Source organism: Bemisia tabaci, chromosome 7 (assembly GCF_918797505.1).
Source record: "Bemisia tabaci chromosome 7, PGI_BMITA_v3".
In the NCBI taxonomy this organism is placed as follows: Eukaryota; Metazoa; Arthropoda; class Insecta; order Hemiptera; family Aleyrodidae; genus Bemisia; species Bemisia tabaci.
In genome coordinates, this window is record NC_092799.1 from 34,037,779 (window position 1) to 34,059,259 (window position 21,481).

At 36.7% G+C, this 21,481-nt stretch overlaps 1 protein-coding gene across 5 annotated transcripts in view; it reads right to left on the bottom strand.

The window, feature by feature from the left end:
* Nucleotides 1-1,342: 1,342 nt before the first annotated feature.
* LOC109031414 (glutamyl aminopeptidase) overlaps nucleotides 1,343-21,481 on the bottom strand; it is a 38,887-nt gene continuing 18,748 nt past the window's right edge. For 4 of the 5 annotated variants that reach the window (XM_019042907.2, XM_072302831.1, XM_019042904.2 and 1 more), the window contains exons 2-14: nucleotides 16,406-16,815; nucleotides 14,168-14,315; nucleotides 13,255-13,531; nucleotides 12,628-12,798; nucleotides 10,731-10,828; nucleotides 9,672-9,806; nucleotides 8,785-9,074; nucleotides 8,201-8,301; nucleotides 7,256-7,383; nucleotides 6,507-6,710; nucleotides 5,684-5,757; nucleotides 4,616-4,761; nucleotides 1,343-4,300 (exon numbers count right to left, since the gene is read on the bottom strand). In XM_019042907.2, the coding sequence (XP_018898452.2) occupies nucleotides 3,801-4,300; nucleotides 4,616-4,761; nucleotides 5,684-5,757; nucleotides 6,507-6,710; nucleotides 7,256-7,383; nucleotides 8,201-8,301; nucleotides 8,785-9,074; nucleotides 9,672-9,806; nucleotides 10,731-10,828; nucleotides 12,628-12,798; nucleotides 13,255-13,531; nucleotides 14,168-14,315; nucleotides 16,406-16,815 (2,682 nt within the window). In that variant the 3' untranslated portion in view covers nucleotides 1,343-3,800. Of the gene's footprint in view, nucleotides 4,301-4,615; nucleotides 4,762-5,683; nucleotides 5,758-6,506; nucleotides 6,711-7,255; nucleotides 7,384-8,200; nucleotides 8,302-8,784; nucleotides 9,075-9,671; nucleotides 9,807-10,730; nucleotides 10,829-12,627; nucleotides 12,799-13,254; nucleotides 13,532-14,167; nucleotides 14,316-16,405; nucleotides 16,816-21,251; nucleotides 21,411-21,481 lie in introns of those variants that run through there. The other variant, XM_019042906.2, reaches the window with a different exon arrangement.

Here is a 21,481-nt window from a genome sequence, read left to right on the forward strand (position 1 = left end):
GATGTTGTTTGTTTTGATTTTGACTGTTTCCAGCGGTGCTGTGTTGCCAAGAGGACGAAAATAATGTTCTTTTATTTCTACATTTTTTTTATTTTGAATTTTTATTTTTATTTTTAATTGTTCGAAATAAAATCTTCTATACATTTCCCTGGGTGTAAAATACATCTTAGAGTCTTATACTACTCTTTCATTGCATCCCCGAAAGTACGTAAGGTTTCTAAAACCCTCAAAATATAATGTAAAAAAAATTGTGCAAAGAACTATCTGCAATAAATAGTGTTAATTGTTAAATTCAATTTTAAATTATTTTTCAAAAATCAATTTTCATTATACTGGGGAGGTTAAAGACTTTTAATAGATCCAAAATAATCTGTATCACTTTAAAACTATAAAGAACATGTTTCCCATTTGCAGTATCTTGTCCTCGTCTTATGTGCTCTACCAAAGGAGAAGAGCCTGCACTACCTACTGCTTGAAATTTTCACAGGATACCTAATCTTCACAAAGAGAAGAGAAATCTTCAAGAGAATCTTCAAAAAATTACTTTCAGTATGTACTTTTTCATTGAAAAAGTAATAATTATGACAGGAAGTCTGCAGGGTTGCGAAGAGAGGTACCTACCTATCTATGCATTTTTGTGGTATCACCACTGTTCCTTAGGTAGGTACCACTCCGCAAAATCCTGATTTTGTGAAGTCCATAATCTCACAATATGCGACATTTATCTATATTGCACTTAAAATATATGAGCCACTGAGACAACTAAGCAACAGATGCTATATTGATTGTTGAACGAAGAATATTTAGGTAGGTAATTTTAGTCTCTTTGACCACTGAAAATGGCCAATTTCGAATCATTATGATTAATAATTTCTTTTCCTGACAACATGTCTTGACGATTTTGTGACTGCTATCCATAAAAAACTCCCATTCCATAATCTCAGTTGGACCGTCAAAGTATTAGACTTTAATCAGAGCATTGAAATATGCATTCTATCCCCTCTTGAAAAAAAGAACAAATGACTTAACTTGAGAAATCATTTTGATGGCATGATGATGATGCGTATTCTGCATAGTTTCAAGGTTGGAGATTCGCAGGTACCTACATTACTAATATCGAACATTTCTGAACTTCCATTCATTCAACTGCAAATTGAATGAGTTAATCCTTCCCTTAAAAAAGCAGTTACTCGAGGCAATTTCATGAAGATTAAAAATTAAGGAGTTTTCAAAGTCGGTCTTGAGATGTTAGCTCAGAGATGTTATTATGGCTTTTTAAGAGGAAAGAAAAGAATGAAGAATGGAGGGCGAGATAAGAAAAAAAAAATAGAAACTACCATGATTTAAAAACAATTTAAAATTTTTATTCATTCTTAAGGGCTAATATCACAATTGAAAAGGCCTATTTAGCATCTTAAAGTACATTAACATTTTTACTCTCTTTTTTAAAACAAAAAACAAAACCAGTAGGTTACTTAATGAAATTTTGTATATGTTGCCACATTATGACAATACTATGCAAGAATGGTGTTGACGGTTGGGTCGATAAGTGATGTCTTCATTTGTATTTTTACAATGTTGGGCTGGTGATTTGAACAGCATCTCAAAAGATGTTACCTAATAGCTTTTTGCTACTGACTTCATTAAGAACACAGAACAGAAGGAAGGAGATCCAACCAATTAAGGAGACCAACATTGATGGTAAAACTGCAGAACAATGAATCTCATTTGCAATGTTTCAAAATCTCCGCTCCTTTTTTATTTCATCAAAGGAGAACAAACCATCAACGCTATCGCTTGCAATTTTCATGAATTATTCCCCTTAAACAGGGAAAAAATGAGAGTTCTCAAGAAAAAAAAGTTGAGAATTTTTCCTTTTAAACAGGAAGTCTGCAGCACTGTAAGCCGAGATAGGCATTCCTGCAGTTTCACCGCCGATATGTTTCAGCACGGTCTTATTTAGTCTCATCAGTAAATACAAAGTTTCATTAAATTTTTAAGCAGAATTCTATGGGTAATTTATGTGTACAAAAGATAATCTAAAATCATAGTTTTGCAGCTGATTCATTCGTACGACAAAAAACTGGTAGCAAGAAAAAAAGTGAGCAAGGCTGATAAATTCAATAGTTTAGGAATAGATTAAAAAAATAAATAAAAACTTAAGATTAAAATCAGTTGTAGTATCATACTCAAAGACTCCATTAGCTTTAAAGACCGATATTAAAAACTAGAGAATTGTAGACTACCAGCAGCCTGATTGTTGAAATTAAGGTTGGCACGACAAGAATCGAAAATTGATATATTACACGGCGCAGGTAGGGTTATATCTTGCCTTATCTTGCAGACAAAGCCAGTCAAAGTTTCAACTATCAGGCTGCAGAGAGTAAAGAAATGAATTACAGTTGAAATTGCCTTTAAAAATTGAGTAAAACTAATTAAATTAAGAATTACTATGTTTGACAGGATTCTGAACTTCCATTGAAAACTATACTCAGGGTGGTAGTTTTGCAGGGAAAACAGTTGAAGAAGGGCAATGATAGTAAGATGAACGTTCCCTGATACTAACTGACTGCTTCTAACAGAAATTATTAGTGCTCATGTAAATGATTCAAGAGGAAATTTATCATAGGTCGATGGTACAAGATGCAAGCTCATGATTGAAAAAGCAAGAAGAAATTTACACAGATAGAAAATTTAAAATTTATATCACAGCACATTGAATGCATGCTAAAAAAAAAAGCATATCCCTGAGACCTCAAGGTGCAGAGTACTTTCAGCTTTGTAAAAACTGGAAATGAATAAAATCATGGAGAAAAGATCATCTTTAAGTAACAGCTTTCTTATGCCTCTTTTAAATCATACTGACAAACCAAAATTACAGTTATCCGTGAAAGTAAATGCAAGGCTATATTATTGACAGTTTCTTCACTTTTAACAATCATAAAAAGCAACAAAAAAATTGAAAGTTTTTTTGATCATTCTTTAAACATTAAATTCTCGGCTGATCACGGATTTTCAGAGATTTCAAATTTCTTAGGACCATAAATTATTTCTCTACACATTATCAATTCTTTAAAACAATGAAATGGAAAAGGGTGGAAAGAAAGTTTGAGAGAAAACTAACAGAATACATTTGTTAGCATCAGAAAATTTCTGAAGTTTTGAAATGAGAGTCCAAATGTTGAATTCCGAACTCTTTCGTAAACAGAGTACATCCTTGCGTCTCAAAATATTTATTTATTTTTATAGTACCGTCGAAGATTTTGTAAAATCATTTCCATGGGTTCGAATTATACTAATCAAAATAGACAGACCAAGTACTCTTTCTGTAATTAGTAAAATTATAAAATATAGCACGTTATGATTTTCTAAACTTATTGCCTTAATAAAAATCACTATTGAAATAATTACTATGATAGAAACATATTCAATGATAATTAATCTATTAATAATATGTATTTTGGAAACTAAGTATCACTTATTTAAGTGATCAAGTGAAAATTAGTGATCTTCATCTTGTGAATCTAGTGTTGCAAATATTATTTATCCACCTCGTTCTCCCACATCGTCTCTTCTTTTTATTATACTCTTAAAGTTTAACATGGTGCCTTATTCAACCTGGCTTTGCACTTTCATTTCCAATCTTATTCATTCAAGAGAAAAATCATTTATAAACATGTAAGATCGCACTAAAGCTTGTTTCAAGTGATAGTAATCATTTTGCAAGGGAAGATTTCCCAAAAGCAAATGGTTATCAAACATATGACTGGAAGCCCTATTTAATTTTAAGATAGATTTTTTTACTTCTTCTGCTTTAAGAAATTTTCAATTGACTTATAGTGTGTCGCCAACCATTCGATATTGTTATTGACTGTTTCCAGAGCTCGCGCTCTACCGGCAGCTCCAGCTCCTGCCTCTGGATATCCTGCAAAGAATTCTTTCATCTCCTGGAGCCTCTCTTTTGTTGTGAAGGATGAGCATACATTAGGAATCAGACGTCCGAAGGCCCGATCATTGAGCGTGAAACGGTCAACAAGGTATTGCCACTCACTGCGCATGAAATCCCACACAAGCTCAGTCCCTACAGGGTTTTTGCCGATCAGGTTAAGAACAATGAAGTAGTCCTGTGACCGAACATAGGATTCATTCTTTATATTCTGAATCAATGTTTCCAGGATCTGCTTGTTTCGAGGGGTAGTCAAGGCGACCATCAGTTTCAGCTTTTCAGACGGTGTGGTTTCAGCGAGATATTTTTCCCAGAGTTTTGACCACACTTCTTCTGTAGAGTTCGCCCTCATTCCTGCCAAATAAACATAAATCAAATTTAGAACTAGGAAACTTATCTAAGCACAGTTAGAAGAAATTCCGACTGACCTTTTTCATTGACAAAAACTTGAATACATAATCAATTTATCAAAAAATGTGTTTCAAATAGCGAAAAATAGTAAAAAAAGATGACTTGGTTTAAAAATATTCTTTAAAGTCCTCCTAAAAGTTACAGATTTGTGCTGTAAAGAAAATTTCCAAGGAGTTACAGCAAGTTTTTTTAAACAAAGAAACACTCTTTTTAACAAGTCTTTTTAATGACCGAGAATTAGCTGTAATAATAATTTACCTGTATTATAAACGAGAGAACGAAGGTCCGGATAAGGTTTAGGGCCATTATTGGTCAGCCACGACAGGAAAATTTTGCTAGCCTGGCTTGTGCACTCCGGAATTTCAAGCAAACAAGCAAGATTCAACAGAGTGCTTTTGAAGTCCCTACAAAAAAAAAAATTCCATTATAATTCAATTCAGCTAAGTTATCATCAAATACAAAAAGGGTTGCTTCAGTGATATTTTTCATCATCTATGTGGTATGTAATATATATTACATTTATATCAGTAACCAAGGGAAGAGAAGAGGATTAAATGAATCTGAAAGCTCAAAAAGCTAGAGAATCGATGAGAACTGTTCAAATCATGAAGGCTAGGACCTGTTCATGTGTCTTCTTACTCCATCATGAAAAGAATCATTACATAGGTTGATGTGTATACCTAAAAATAATTCTCATAGGGATTGACTATTCTATTCAACTGAGCAGAAATGATTAGATTCCGTTTCCTTGTAAGTTGAATGATGTACTATGTTCCTCTGAGCATTTCTTTGTGAGTTGAATGATATACTATGTTCCTCTACGCAAATCATTTATAATCAGTGGTGTCAAATGGTGAATGAGCTTGTTCCTCCAAGCCCAAACATTATTTTCTCAAATGAAAGAAAGGACCGTTACATATGAGAATGAATTATTATTGAGAAGTGTTGAGTATCTGCAGTTAGAAGTAAAATAATCAAGCAGTTGTTTTATTTTCCACAGTATGAAGGTAAAGCGGTATACAGGAGGACCTTGATTCATAAGATTTCAGGAAACTGATGAATTGATCCATTAAATTGCAGAATCCGGTAAATTGAGTAGTTTGAAGCCCTTGGAGGGACGGAGGGATCAATCCGTTGAATGAAGGGATACTTCGAAGTCTTACTGTAGTCTCATTATCGACAATATAGTTAAAATAGATACTACTTTTTTTATATGAAGAGAATTTCATCTAATCATTTCAAAAATATGAAAAACTTTACCTCTCTGAAAATATTATTTGAAATTGAGAATATTACCACAGTTTCCAAAAATTATGAAATACTTACCCTTCTAAAAAGCTTGTGTCTTCAGTGAAATTCCATACATCATCAGGAAGAACGATATTTTTCCTCCCAAAAGCCTGAAATGAACAGGAAAGGACATATAAATTCAAAGCTCTTTTGCAAGAAAGCCATGTTCCTCTAATTTCAAATTACAGTAATTTAAGGAAATAAAATCACGGTCTAATCATCACCGTTCCGTTGGTTCTAAGTTTTTTATTTTTCTTTAATCAAGTTTATATTTAGCTCCACTTTAAAGCACAGAAACCAACGGCAGGAATCAAGAAATTGCCTCAAATACAAGAGCATAGTGGGTACTTTTGCCTAAAACCAGGCATCAAAAACCGTATGTGTTCAAGACTAGTTCAAGACACTAATATACAAATGTACACAAAACCCAACCTGAAATGAAGTTAAGACAGATTTCTACTGAACAGTGCGCAAATCACAATCAAATTCACGAATCAATCGGAAAACTGCAGAAATGTGTGCCTCGGTTTGCAGTGATGCAGTTTTACTGTCATACTTTATTTTCTACATAGAATACACTAAATTATTCAATCTCTTCCAAATACATTATTATTGTATAGTAGAATGGGAAAAACCAAAATATTTTCATACCAATAAAGGCCCTGAGAGTTACATTCACATTCGCAGTCACATTATTAAATATTACCAAAATAGAAATACCCAATTAGAAATATATGTTCTCATGAACATGACCTTTTTTGTAGAGGTCAACATAACCACTTCAAATTTAAAGATAAAAAAATGAAAAATTCGGAACCATTTTTATCAACCAAGGAGAATAATGATGAAGGATACTCACTAAAAATTCATCATAAATAGGGGTATCGCGCAAGAGTTCTTTGATGTCCTTAAATTTATCTAAGACTACGGCGATAGGCACAGAGTGGTTTTCAGACTTTATATATTTGCACAGGTTCAACGGGACAGAATAAGAGAGGTGGCTTGCTTTTGCCAAGCTGAAAGCATCATTCAAGAGACTAGCTCGGTCTGCAGCATTAAAAATCTGAAAAAAGTATGAGACTACATTTACGGAAGTAAGAGAGAATCTCTTAAAACATACAATTGAATGCCGAGAAAAAACGCTCCACAAAGCTGCAAAAAAATTCATAAGAGTACATTTCTATCAGTTTCATTTCTATTCTTGCGTGATTGAGGACTCCAGTCTTTTGATCTTCTTAAAATTAATATTTGAAAGGCAATTAAAACTTTCATGCTAGTTTGATCAAAAAGATTACAGTGCTAGTTGTTATAATTTTATTCCGATTACATTTAAGATGGAAAAATATTATGAGTCAAACGACAGCTTTTCTCCCCATGATATGAGAGCTCAACATTAAAAGTTTTGTAAGCCTTTGCTAAAATCAACGCTAAAAAGTTAAAACTAGGCCCTTCTTAAATACTTGATTAGATTAGTTTTCTCTTGTTATTAAAAAGGCATGACTATGACATTATTTTAGTGTCTCTAAATACCCCAGCAATTTACAACCTAGAAACAGTTCACACTGATGTGTTTACTTATCAAACTAAAAAAGAGAAAATAAATCTTACATGAGGGTTACTATCAAGGGTAGAACTGAAAAGACTCCACGCATCGGCATCGTAATTGACTCGGTAGTAACCATAATTTCTGTAGTTGATTTTTACCCAACTAGTGCCAGGTTCCACATCAATTGTTGCTAAAAACAAAAACAAAAAAATACATTTGATTCAGATTCTTTTTTCTTCTTTCTACATATTTTCTATTCTTTCAGCAGCCTTTTACAGAGTATTTCAAAGGACAATGACAAGGTATTGGGCCGGCCATAAATTATGTCACCCATTTTTTACAGTCTTTGGACCCCTACCTCCAACACCATATCCAACCATCATCCACTGCTAGAACCCCCTGAGATATACATTATCCTTAGTGTACACCCTCTCTCATTTTTGGGGGAAAACACAGAAAATTGATAAAAATCCGTATATATAGTCTGCAGCGTTCAAACATCATGTACTCTTAAATTTCAAGCGAGCATTCTCAGCTTTTTTGCCTTCAGCTTACGCCACCCTTGGCTTGACCCCCCTCCCTCCCCATCACCCACCTTCGTCCACTGCTAGACCCCCCTCCCCCCGGACTTGAGTGACGTAATTTATGGACGGCCCCTATTGTCCCTGAATCTTTCAGAAATAGTATGCTAGAGTGATGTATTTTTACTAGCCGCTGATATTTTTTTCTGCCCTCCTTTCTAGATTTTTTGCCTACACCAGTCTTTTTTTTTCGGGTATTGAGAAAATATTTTATTAAATTAATTTATACTTGAGAGCATCTAAAAGGGGAGCAAAGAATTCAAAAATTTAACCAAATAATTGAGCGATTTAGAGTCTAGTTTAGAGAGGCATTGAAAATTTAAGAACTTCATTCACACTTTTCAAACATAAGACACTGAACAGTTTATTGGCAGCAGTTGTGAGAGAGGTTATGAGAACTGAGAATTGAGAAAAAACCAAACTTACTGGAATCTTGGTTGTTCGGAAGCCACGCTAGTTTTACTTTAGGATCAGCAGAGGTGTAATACATTATTGGTACATCCCATTTACTATCTGCTAATTTCATGCTGCAAAAAATTTAGAACAAAATGGTTTTTTTAAAAAAAACAAGATCTGATGTTGAAAAGGAAATTAAAAAATCAACTTTAGAAAAGCTTGAAAAATTGATTTTGAACAAAATTTTGCTGTATACCTACTCTTCTTTGCAGGACAAAATTTTAATTTAGAGCAAAAACTTCAGATGTTTTGATACATCCCCTGCCAACAAAGAAGTAATTTCCTGTTACTTGCATGGGATGATATTTGCATACTGATAGGCAATTCAATTAAAATACCTAATTTGAGAATTTTTTGAAATTCACATCCACCTACTCTTAAGTCTTATCAAAGGCCTAATGCTAGCAAAGTCTGTGCATGCAAATGCATAATACTGACATCATGTTTTATCCACAATTTACTTCATTAATGTAACTCCTTCATGCTTACAAAAATCAAAACACTAAGTCAAAATTAGTTGTTGATAACTGAAGACTGAGCAATTATTTTCTTACTTTTTAGCCATTTCGGTGGTGGACTCTGACTTGTCTGGCAGAAATCTTTTTTGGCTCAAGGTAAGTTTGTTGCCACTTCGTTTAACATTGACAACAGGATATCCCATCTGTTTTGTCCAAGTACCCATCACATCAGCAACTTTGACATCACCAGCAAACTTCTGTAAATGGTCCCACAAGTCCTTGGTTTCTGCATTACCGTATTTGTTGCTGGTCAGGTAAGAGACCACTCCTTGTTGAAATGGTTGCTCACCCATGAAAGCTTCTAGCATTCTTATGACAGAGGAGCCCTGAAATATATTTTTAATAAGTTAAAATTGGTTTTAGTCACAGCATTACAGAGAGAAGTTGTACTTGAGTGCAAAAAAGATATGGCCACGAAAGCTACAAAGCGTTTTTAACTGTTCACCTACTTCAATCAAAAGCCTAAGTTACAATGAATTTGGATTCCATGGTGGAAGAATACACACCTAAATTTCCATCCCATACAAAAAACAACAGTTCACTGTGAAAAAATTGAGAAGTAATGCGCGAAAAAAGAGCCCTGTGTTGAATTCGTCAAATCTCCCCTTTTTTCATTCTCCCAATGGTGAATATTTAGCAATTTCCTCTTTCTTATGCCCTAGTTTTTAGAAAAGTTTTCGGGTAAAAAATGGGCTAACACTTGTGTCATAATTTTAAAGCCCCCAAAAGTAAGATTTAGCAAACCTTTTTGAAAGTTTTGGTACTTATCATTGCAAGTCAATCCTTTTGAAGATTAACTGGCCCATTTATCGGAATATGGTAGATTTTTCTGAAGACTCGAAATAGGATTTCACTGCACATCAATCAGAGAGCACTAGAAGGGCAGTCTTAGTGAAAAATAAGACATAAGCAGAACCACCAACCTTTGAATACGAAATAAAATCGAATATTTCTGTTATCTGATCAGGATGGTTAACATTCTGAACAATGGGATGAGAGCTGAGTTGACAGTCCAAAGTTAGCACCCCGAAAAGCTCTTCATGTAAAAATTGAGTGTCCTGGAGGGATGAGAAAATGAAAAATATAAGTGTTAGTCTACTACAATAATCTCATTGGTCATTGCTCTTTATTGTACATGTTAAACTAGAAAATACGTCTTCAAGATAAACCACCTTACGTCTTGCAGCTTTTTATCTTTTCGTTCTTTTTTTCCTATTTTTTATGCATAAATCAAAGACGATCTTAAAATACATAGGCTGTCCCAAAACAACTGAGAGTAAGTCTGTATTTCAGAAACAATAATAGATATTGAAACGCGGTTTGTGGGAGGTTGTAGCTCATATCCTTAGCTATCCAACGAGCTCTAGATTAGCTCATTTGGTCAAAATTTCGCTGAGTTATAGCAATTTTTCGGAGGCGCGTAAAAAATAACCCTACAGGATTTTTGAGTATTTTTTTCCTTGTCTGAACTGTTGTTCTGAGAGTCGCGTAGTTGATCGCAACTTTGCAGATCACGTTGGCACTGATCTAGATGCAAGTTCTAACATGTTTGCATGTGCTGTCATTGCATATCAGAGTTTTCTTCAACTTTCCAGCTCAGTGAAGCCAACATTGTTTGGCGTTAATGACACGTGTTCTCGTTTGGTGCAATGAATTCGCCCGCGGAGCTGAAACAAGAGAAACGCTATGCCATCCGTTACTGTGTTTGCCGAGGTTTAACTGTCTCTGATACCGTGAAAGAGATGTCAGTTGCTTATGGAGAAAATCGACTTGGGGAGAGCACCATTCATCGGTGGCATGCAGCTTTTTCCGAGGGTCGAGCTTTGATTCCGCATGGCGGCCGGCCGTCAACTTCTGCGGCGCGGCGTAGGAAAGTGTCATTAACGCTAGACAATGTTGGCTTCACATTTTAGAATAAGAGCAGGGATTTGAGAGAAACATAGTTGCATTCATAACAAAGCTAAGCAAAAAGTGATACTTACAATATCCCAGTCTGGATGAACAGAATTGACACCCTTGTATTCTATGTATGATGCAAACCCTTCATTCAACCACAGATCATTCCACCATTTCATTGTGACTTTAGTTTAAAAAACAAAAACAAAATGGAGACACAAATAATTAATAATGAAAAATCATTGTACATTTCCTACGTAAAGGTAGAGAGTCAAATGAGGCACTGATTGTTTTCCTTCCAAGCTTAGCAAAATTTCACTAAAATATATTATATTACACCATTAGTAAAACTATTTTTGAAAAAATGTGAGCCATTTGAGTGTCCTTGCTATCAATTTAATTAAGGCAGTTGATAACAAACACAGGCACTCCCTTATTTTTACAGATAAGTTCTTGTTGCTAAAGAGTGTGCAGGCCGAGACTGATCAAAGAAAATGGGATACATCTCTAGCAGGATTGAAAACACCTAAATGGCTATGGAATTAAAAGCCTTTAGTAGATTTCGCAAGTGCTCCTTGTTTCTTTTGTTGCTGATAAAGTATCATTTCAGACACATCCCTATCTGACATACATTAGCAGTCTTAGCAGTCTTAGCAGTCCACAACAAAAAGGTCTCTCTTCAAAACTGTTGATTGAAATACATTCTGATTGTTTGAACCCATCCATTTTTGAGTCAACACTCACAAGGGGAACTTCCCAAGCTGCCGCCTCCGATCCGGCTGAAAAAATTCGTACGAACTCTTTGGATGAATTTATTTGACCCGTATTTTTTTGTTTTTTCCAATGCCCCCCAGAAACACCCCAAAAAAATTCCGGAAAGTTTTGCTTTGAGCGCTTGAGTCTATATACGCAGTATAGCAGCTCACCTACCGTCAAGTGGTGGCTCTGCGGTAGCGCGCTCGCCCAGTGATCCGGCGGGCCCGGGTTCGATTCCCGGGCGCCGCGCCAAATTTTTACGACCGAATTTTATATTCTCACACATTTTCACATCGATTCCCATTTGATACATTAGAACTTAAAACATCAATTAATTTACAACCATCAACGATCAATAACTTCTTCAATTTGAAGTGTAGATTTTTTTTTGGGAGGGGGGAGGGGTCACGCGCGCGATATTCTCGCCAATCACTGTACTTTCACATTAGCAGACGACCCGCTCCGCCCCCTCACATCGACATATTTCTCCCGATCACCCGTATGCGTCATGATTTTTCCCATCATTATCCAGAAAATGATAATGAAAAATTACTTCGAACATTCAAATTAAAAATGCTACAATTTTTCATTATCATTTTCTGGATAATGATGGGAAAAATCATGACTCATACGGGTGATCGGGAGAAATATGTCGATGTGAGGGGCGGAGCGGGTCGTCTGCTAATGTGAAAGTACAGTGATTGGCGAGAATATCGCGCGCGTGACCCCTCCCCCCTCCCAAAAAAAAATCTACACTTCAAATTGAAGAAGTTATTGATCGTTGATGGTTGTAAATTAATTGATGTTTTAAGTTCTAATGTATCAAATGGGAATCGATGTGAAAATGTGTGAGAATATAAAATTCGGTCGTAAAAATTTGGCGCGGCGCCCGGGAATCGAACCCGGGCCCGCCGGATCACTGGGCGAGCGCGCTACCGCAGAGCCACCACCTATGGAGTAGCGGAAGCTGCTATACTGCGAATATAGACTCGAGCGCTCAAAGCAAGACTTTTCGGAATTTTTTTGGGGTGTTTCTAGGGGTCATTGGAAAAAACAAAAAAATACGGGTCAAATAAATTCATCCAAAGAGTTCGTACGAATTTTTTCAGCCCGATCGGAGGCGGCAGCTTGGGAAGTTCCCCTTGTCAGCAAATTTGCAAGTAAGCTTTTCATTCGTGCTAAACTTTCAAAGATAAAGGTATTCAACCTTATCTCTTCTCTGCTTACCTAGATTCCCGAACCACATATGAGCTAGCTCATGAGCAACTGTCAATGAGATCCTCTTTTTATTAGATAGTGAACTCTCATTTGGAGTGTACAACACACTCGTCTCACGGAACGTTACCAATCCCCAATGTTCCATAGCTCCACTGACAAAATCAGGGATTCCAATGATATCTGAAAAATAAAGAAACAAATTTCTTAAACAAAATCTTGATAGAAATATGTCTTCTCCTACCAATACAAGGGGAGTATCCTCGGAAAAGCAAGAAAATTAAACTTAAGTTAATTAATGAGAAGACTGAACTACAATATAAAGTGATGAAGGAACCATTAAATCAGTCTATTGAATGGTGTCTACAAAAACGACCATAATTTTTGGTAATTTTGACTGACTAGAATCACAATACTGATGGAGAGCATCTCTATAAGTAGCTTGATTTTCCTCCAGTGTACGAATAGAAAGGCTCTTCTTCAAATCGCCAAAAATAGATCATGGTCAACGTACGGCAGACTGCCATTCAAATTTTTAGGGAAACAATGTCTGTCATTGACTAAGTCAATAGGTAAAATACAATCAAAATACATCTTTATAACAAGAAAAAAAGGAATATATGAAACACAAAGAATTACCAAGTTTCGGTAAAGGATAATCAATGTTGAAATATTTCACGTAAAAATCTATAACATTGACCCCGACAAAATGTGCATACTTCATGAACATCTCTTGACCCGGTCGAGCATATGCATTGATAGGCACTGAGGCTTTCGGAGCAGAGACGGAAGTGTTGTCTGCTGGAAAACGCTTGAAGTCACAAACGATGAAACAGGCTAGGTAAGTTGACATTGGCACACTTTCTGCAAAGGTAACTGTCGTTAGGCCTGCAGATGGTTTATCTTCTTCTGTTCCCTGAGAAAAAAATTAAAATACTTTAAGCATTGCATTTCTAGGTATTATAGAGAGACAAATTGACAAAAATTCTAAGTTGTAGGGGTAAAATTCTTCAGAATGGTAGTCATAGTGGAATCTTAATTTCAACTATCACAATTCTATTTAATTCTACAAAAATATACCTAGATGATTTTATTGGCTATCTAACTACTAAACAAAGATGTTTTGACGAATTTTTAAATTTTTTGTCAAGAAGTAAAAGTCAGATGATAGCTGGATCTGCACAAACCTTCCTCTTTAATTAAATTCTTTACAGAGGACTGGAGATAATTGTAGGGAATTAGTATTGATGATGTTCCAAATTCTGTTAGATTTGTTTGTTCGCATTCTGTTGCATATAGTTCAATATGTTCGAGACAAAAGGGGAATTTAGAGAGGCACAGAGGAGAAGTAGCCTACACTTTAGCAATTATTAACTTTAGAGGTGCCAGAAAACCACCTGAGAGTGATCGATAATTTTGTTGATTGCATTAAACCTGATCATTGAACTTAGAAAAGCGTAGGTACAAGCTATCAAAAAATAAACATAATTAATTTATGAGCACTTCACTACTTATTAGGTCTTGAGTGGATTAACCTTAGCGGCGGACCTACCACTTGATTCATGTTCGATAGAGCAATGTAGTTCTTATCTGAGGGTCTGACGAGCTGAATTGAGAATTTTGCCTTGAACGCAGGTTCATCCATACATGGAAATGCTTGGCGAGCAAAGGTTGGCTCAAATTTGGAGGTTGCAATTGGGCTGGAATGAAAAATAAAAAATGATAAGTTAAACCTGATTCTCTTGTTTTAAAAATGCTCATGATAAGAAAAATTGAACCATGACGAGATTGACAAAGCTTTCTAATGTTTTCTCCCTAGCAGGGACTAAAAAATCGATGACTAATAATTTCAAGGCAAAAAGGAAAGGATGTATAAATAATTTACCAATATTAAAGAAACAAGTCGCAATTTAACTCTATTTGCTTTGCAAAAAAATTGCTCGTCTGCTCACCCGGATCTTTTTTTGATCAGCTCCTGATTTATTTTTTCCTCAGAATCTGTTTTTAAAGTATGATCAACCACAGCTTTGCCATTATGTATGCTACAAGCTCTCAATCCTCCTAAATTTTCATTTCTTGTGACGCTTAGTTTTAGAGTTCTACCAAGCCAATGTTCATGATTTTTGCGGTTATCAACAGGTTACAATATTTAGACAAGTTTGCTTTCTTTGAATTTTAGGAATACGACCCAGGTTTCTAAGAAACCTGGGTCGCATAAGATTTAAAATCTTATGCGATGAAATCGTGAATTTTCCAATTTTAACGATGTAGATTTTCATCTTTCGTCACAGTTCACTCTGGAGATCCACTGGGACCATTTAAATGTTTTTTAAGGGCTAACGCCCAATAGACCTCCGAATGAGTCCGCTGGGTATTTTGAAATGTTTAAATATGACGCGGTACTTAAAAGGCACAAAGCGTCCAGGGGTGCAAATTTAAAAATTTAAAAATTTTGGAGCTGCTTTAAAAATTGTGAGGGCTGAAATTTTTTATTTTTTTTTCAGGGTGTCAACTAAAACAGGCTGGCCAAAAATCAGTACTTTTTCAGTACATTTCCAAAAAATCCAGTACCTCTCAGTGCCTCCAATTGACGAAATTTCAAAAATTTCAGAAATTTGAATTTCTCGCTCAAATTGCGTCAATAATGACAAAAAATGGGAACCAATTCCGGACCTTCTTGCATAATTTCCGCACTATTTCAGTACTGCTGGACCGCCCTAAAAAAATCAATACTATTTCAGGACTTTCCGGGAATTCTGGACTTGTAGTAAGCACCCTATTTTTACAGATTGTTCAGTTTCCAGATTTTCAACTCTTGTGGGGTAATGCGACTTTGGCACTCATTCTAAAATGAACAAAATATTCGACAACAATTTAATTAGCACGTTGTGTTGATCTTAATGCGAAAACCCAGGGCGTTGCAGAAAATTTTGGAGGCCTAGAATAATTTGCACCCCTCCGACGCACAGAGGATCGAGTCAATTAGAGAGGTCGGATATGAAATTTTTTACTAAAACCGCACATTTTCATGTTTATTTCGCCACATTTTATACTGTAAGGGGTGCTTTTTGAAGAGAGTTTCACGAGGAAACCGATGAAACCACTTTTAGAACTTCAAAGTTTTGTCTAAACGGAGTTATAAGCTTTTAAAGTTCCCAAATTTTGTCCGACCTCTCCTATTGACTCAATCCCTGTGCCAGGGTTGGACGTACCCCTTGAAGGTGGGATACTTATTTATTTATTTATTTATTTTTATTTATTTTAAAGTTGGTACATAAACTCCCTTTAAGGGATCGTACAAGTCGTACAAATGAATCAGATACAGATCGTACAAATGATTTAAATTAGGCAATGTAAGAACAAAATAAGATAATGACAAAGCAAAATAAGAAAATGACTAAGAAGCGATGGATAAAGGCTAAAGATTTGAGAGGTCGTCAACATGGTAGAATGCATTCTCCAAGAAAAAAGCCCTAAGTTTGAGAAAGAAGACGTTTATTTGGATTGCATTTTGCAAAAAGGAATTACTAACATTGCAATGTTGCTAAGATTGTGCAACTTCTTTTGTCTTGGAGGAAAAACTCGATTATCCATTAATAGTTTCTATTTTACTTGCTAAAAACTGTAAATTTAAGACAAAAATTACTATCTAAATTTCATAGTTTTTCACGATTTCCGCAATTTTATTGCAAAGGATGAAGTTGCACAATCTTAGCATCATTGCAATGCTAGTGGTTCCTTTTTGCAAAATGCAATCCATTTCACCCCTCTTAAGTATTTTTTTACTTACACTTCCTTGCCAGTTGCCTTGTCTGTATAGACACTGCGGTAGAATCCGATGATCTTGCCGGTGAGCTTTCCGCTGAACTCGAGGGTGAGGGCATACTTCCCGGCCGGGATCTCGGCGGTGGGCTTGATGACCCAGAACTCGTTCTTAGGGTACTCGAACGTCCGGGCGATGCCCAGGGGTTGACCCTGCCCGGAGGCCTGGAGCCGCGGGGCGATCTCCGTCCGGTTGACGGCCAGGCCCTTGGAGTGGAGGAAGAGGTTCTTGCGCGGCTGGAGTGTCTCCAGCTCGATCGTCACCCTCCCGGTGAACGTGCCCTCGGCCAGGTTGGGGTGGAGGAGGATGTGGTAGGAGCTCGGCACCACGTCCGAGGAGAGCCGGTGGTTGCACTCGTACTCCTCCCCGCACGCATTCTGGAAACAGACGAATAAAAGCGCTCGTTAGACTTTCCATCAGTGTTCGAAACCCACAGGCGCCAACGTGCCAAATGAATCAGTGAGTTCGAAAACACACCAACTCGGAAAAAAAAAATTGCTCAGGAAACTCCTGAAACTGCGCAGCGGGCGAAGAAGTTAGTTTAAGAAAAACCTTTTTGGTGCCAAAGGACAAGTATTCAGAGACTTTGTAAAGCACCAAGTTGATATCGATACATCATGTTTGATGACAGAGAATTAAGCGTTTAAAAATTTCCAAGGTGGTGTGTTTTCGTTCTCGCCGACTTTCAGATAAAGATTTTTCATAGTCTGCCCTGAAAAATGTATTTTTTTTTACCCGAATAACGCTTGAATATTTATAGAACTTGCTGGTACAAGGTATACTGAACCGAAAAAAGAAAACAGCAAAATCGGATGGTCACCCGTTTCCCTTGAAATGGCCAAAAATTGGTATTTCCAATGAAATACTTCGATTATTCCCTTATCCCGTCGCTGTTTCGATCACTTCCGATTGCAATTTCGAAATTTCCTTTTGCGTGCTGATGCTTATCTGGTTATCCTTGTGCTCAGTTCTTTTAGTAATTTCATTTTAAACATGATATATACAAAATGAATATTGGAAGATGGAACAAAAGGAAATTGTTCATTTCATGAATTCATTCTTAGAGATATTCATAAGATATTCCATAAGTTATGCAAAATTTCAATCAAAATAAAAAAAAATGAAGCTTGTTATTATCCTTTGAATCGATAAAATACGACAAGAAATCAGTAACCTTGCGAATGCATATGTTTAGCGACCTCACTGGCCACATGGGCCGCGGCCCATGGCGGCAAAGTTAGGGGGCGGCCAATTTTGCAATTTTGTTGAACTTAGGTATAAAAAAAAATCGGATTCAGAAAAAAAATTATCAATGAGAAAAGGGGACAAAATCTCTCTTTCCTGAGAGTGCAGTAATTTCTAATTTTGTCGTTTTTCGGTGATACAAGAGACAACACCTTTAATTAGTCGAGTTAAGAGGGAAACCAAACACGCAATTTGACCTGGAGCTCAGCGCAGAGAGAAATGATGACGAGGACTTGAGATGAAAAAGACAAGCCCTCGGCGCGGCGGTCGGCCTGTGCCACATATTAGCGCCTACCAGATTGCATGAATACTTCACGCATCGCGTCAAACACAGTGCGGTCAGGGGCGGTTGGCGTGAAACGCATAGCGCCTACAAGACTGCAGGAATACTTCACGCATTGCGCCAAACACAGTGCGATCAGCGCGGCGCAGCGGCGGAAGTTAGAATTATTAAACCATTTTATGTTTGTTCTTTCATAATTTTTTGGTTCATTTCTTATAAATGGAGGACCTTGTCCACACAGAGATAGGTTTACGGAACTTAACTTTTGCGCAAAGTTCCGTGAAATTTCGCTAGTATTGTTGACAGGGTTTTCGCAAAAAATGTATCCAACACGCGTAGGTAAAAGCGTCTTATGCACCCCTCCTCCTCCGACACGTTCACTTGATAGTTTATTTTTGATGTTTCAAAACGAATGAGGAGGGGGTGGCAAAATACAGGCGGCCCATGGGCGGCAAGTAGGTAAATCCGGCCCTATTCTCTAGACACCGCAACATGCGGTGAAATTGAGCAGTAATGTGGCATTTCTTTTCAAGTTTCGCAAATTTCAAATTTCTTTTCGCACGCCCAATCGAAAAAATAAAATAAAAAATCGACATCCGAGGACTAGAGAAAACTTTAATATCAATAGGTTACCTAACAATAAAATCCTTATTACACGAGACGAAATTTTTGAGCAAGTTTCTCAACACGAACCTTGGATTCCCCAATGCTTTCAAACACACTTAACATACTAGAGTACAAAGCTACTTTAAAGTCTTAATCTTATCTCTGGGTAATTTATTTGATTCGAGTAACAATCGCACTTCAAAACATTTTGCGAGTTGTTCCAGCAAAACGCGTTATACCAAAGCGGACTATGAGAAATTAGACATTCATTGTTTTCATAGGAGAATTCATGAAATTAGGATAGAACTATTAGAACACGCATATCAATATCAAATGTGGACTCACAAAATTTTTACAATTATTTCACGTTTTCGGGGGGAAAATTATAAATAAGTACAAACGACATGAAAGGCCAACGAGTATTTTTATATAAAATTATTCGGGGACGTTCTTGAAAAGTCATTTAAATCGATGCTAACACCTCGGTTGATGGGGCTAGATTGGAGTTCTGAGATTTTTGAATCTAGGATCTTTCAGAGTAGAGAAAAGAGAGGAAACGTCAAAATTGCGAGCGCATTTCAGAGAACGGCACAGCTTTCAAACCAACTCGTCCCTCCAACTTAGGCGAGACGACTTGGCAGTCCACCCGTGAAAGCTAACAATCGCTAATTTGCCGCTAGCAGTTGAGCGTCTTTTAAATATACACAAGCCACATCCTGACACTGGTACGGAAAGTATGATGCTCGTGGTTCGCGTCATATAATCTGAACACTTGCATGCTTCGCACACGCAAAAATATATGTATCAACCTTGAAGTGTCTTTGGATGTTCATAAATTATGATAAATATATGTGCGCGCGCGGAAGTTTTCGGCTTTGGAATTCAATAAGACTTTCCAAGGAAAAAGGGATCGTTCCAAGGGCAGAAAATTTCGAGCCAGGCGATTTTACTTGAAATGGCTCAAGCGATCGAATTTTGACATTTTAACGGGTCACCTTTTAAACCCTGATCGCATTCGTCGTTCCTTCTTGTAAAATGTTTGAATGTAACTCCATTCAGAGGTTGCAAAATTGTTCCAAACAATGACATTTTTAAGGGAATTTAATTGTGCTTTAATAGTCCACGGTTTTACTGAGTTTTTCGCGTGATCAGAGGAACTTTCAGGTGAAAACTTTCAGTTAGAAATGCCTGGTAGCGTCCTGGTAAAATTACAATTGAGGGGCTTGGAGGACAAGGCGCATAAGTGCAGTATTTAAAAAAATTGAGATATTCAGGAACTCAGCTAAAACTAGTTTGAAAGTATATTCTGTGAAAAAATCACGACTAAAATCCAACTTTAAAGCATCAAAAAGTGAGTTTAAACTTCTTCTCTGTCATAAAGGCTCTATGTAATTTTGAAACTCTGAACACGTATTTCTTGAAATAGCAAAAACTGCACTTATGCGTCTTGTCATCCAAGCCCCTTACTTTGCGTACGTTAATTTGCATGCATGAAATGTTTTTCCGTTTTTTCGTTCAGGAACGACGATTTGACCAACACGTGGCCAAACGCGTAACACTGAAAACCGAATTCACTCCATTATCCTCCCCGTAACGTACCCTTACTGGTATGCAGACAGTGCGTCTACAGAAAAAAAGGCTACAAAAAAAAGGGCTACCTTTTTAAGTCTACAGTCAAAACGTCTACATTTAAATGCCTACTACAATTATGTCTACAGACAGTCAAATATGTCTACGCCATTAAAATTTCTACAGTTTGTTTGCCCACTTAGAAAATGTCAAAATATTGATGTTGGCCACTGAAAATATTTAAAATATATTTATAAAATAAAAAAAATAAATAAAATATACTTGCTGATGTTTATAGGATCAATTATTCGCGAAATGTGACTAACAAGTTTTCCTTCCTCAACGCTTGTAAAAATTATTCTGCCGTAACGCCCAATTTTGAATCAATAACTGTTCAAACATTTGACAGTTCAAATGAGATTCTTATTAGCCGACATAAATACGTACTTTGACATTTTTGGAGTAGGCAGTCAAACCGTAGACATTTTAATACCGAAGACATATTTTGCTATAGACATTATTTTAATAGGCATTTTCATGTAGACATTTTGACTGTAGGCCAAGAAAGGTAGCCTTTGTTTTTGTAGCCATTTTTCTTGTAGACCTACTGTCCGTGAACCCCCTTACTTAGGTATGCCTCTGCAGCCCCTAAAAAAACTAGGAAAGTACGTAATGTTCTGTACGACCCGAACCACCCCCTCCAATCGGCGCAAACAGCGTTACGTGACACAGCTCTGTACCCCCTCCTCTTCCTATGATGAACCCGTAATCCAGCCCCCCCCCCCCCCCTTGAGAGCGTTCTGTATTTATAACCGGCCCACAGTGGATACAGTCAATAAGAGAGGTCGGACAAAATTTGGAAACTTTAAACGCTCATAACTCCGTTTATGCCAAACTTTGAGGTTCTAAAAGTGGTTCCATTGATTTTCTCGTAAAATTTTCATTCTAGAAGCACCCCTTGAACTTTGAAATAAGACGAAATAAACATCAAAATTTGCAGTTTTTGTCAAAAATTTCATGTCCGACCTCTCTAAATAACTCGATCTACTGTGCGGCCCTTAATGGTTTCCTCGCTCTCCTTAATTCAAACGAGAAGCCCTCACAACTTACGCCGTAGAAGAGCGACGACAGACCGTAAAAAACACAGAGTATCGACACACTCAGGAGCACAAGGCAAACACACGAGCTGAGGTTAAAACAGGAATGGAGAGTCATCTCAAAACTTCGTCAAAGATTCCAAAAATTTTAAAAAAGACCGAAGTTGAAAAAAACACGCAGATCCACTTGAGCCAAAAAAGACAAAATCATATAAAAAAAACCTATCGGACTGAAACTTGCAG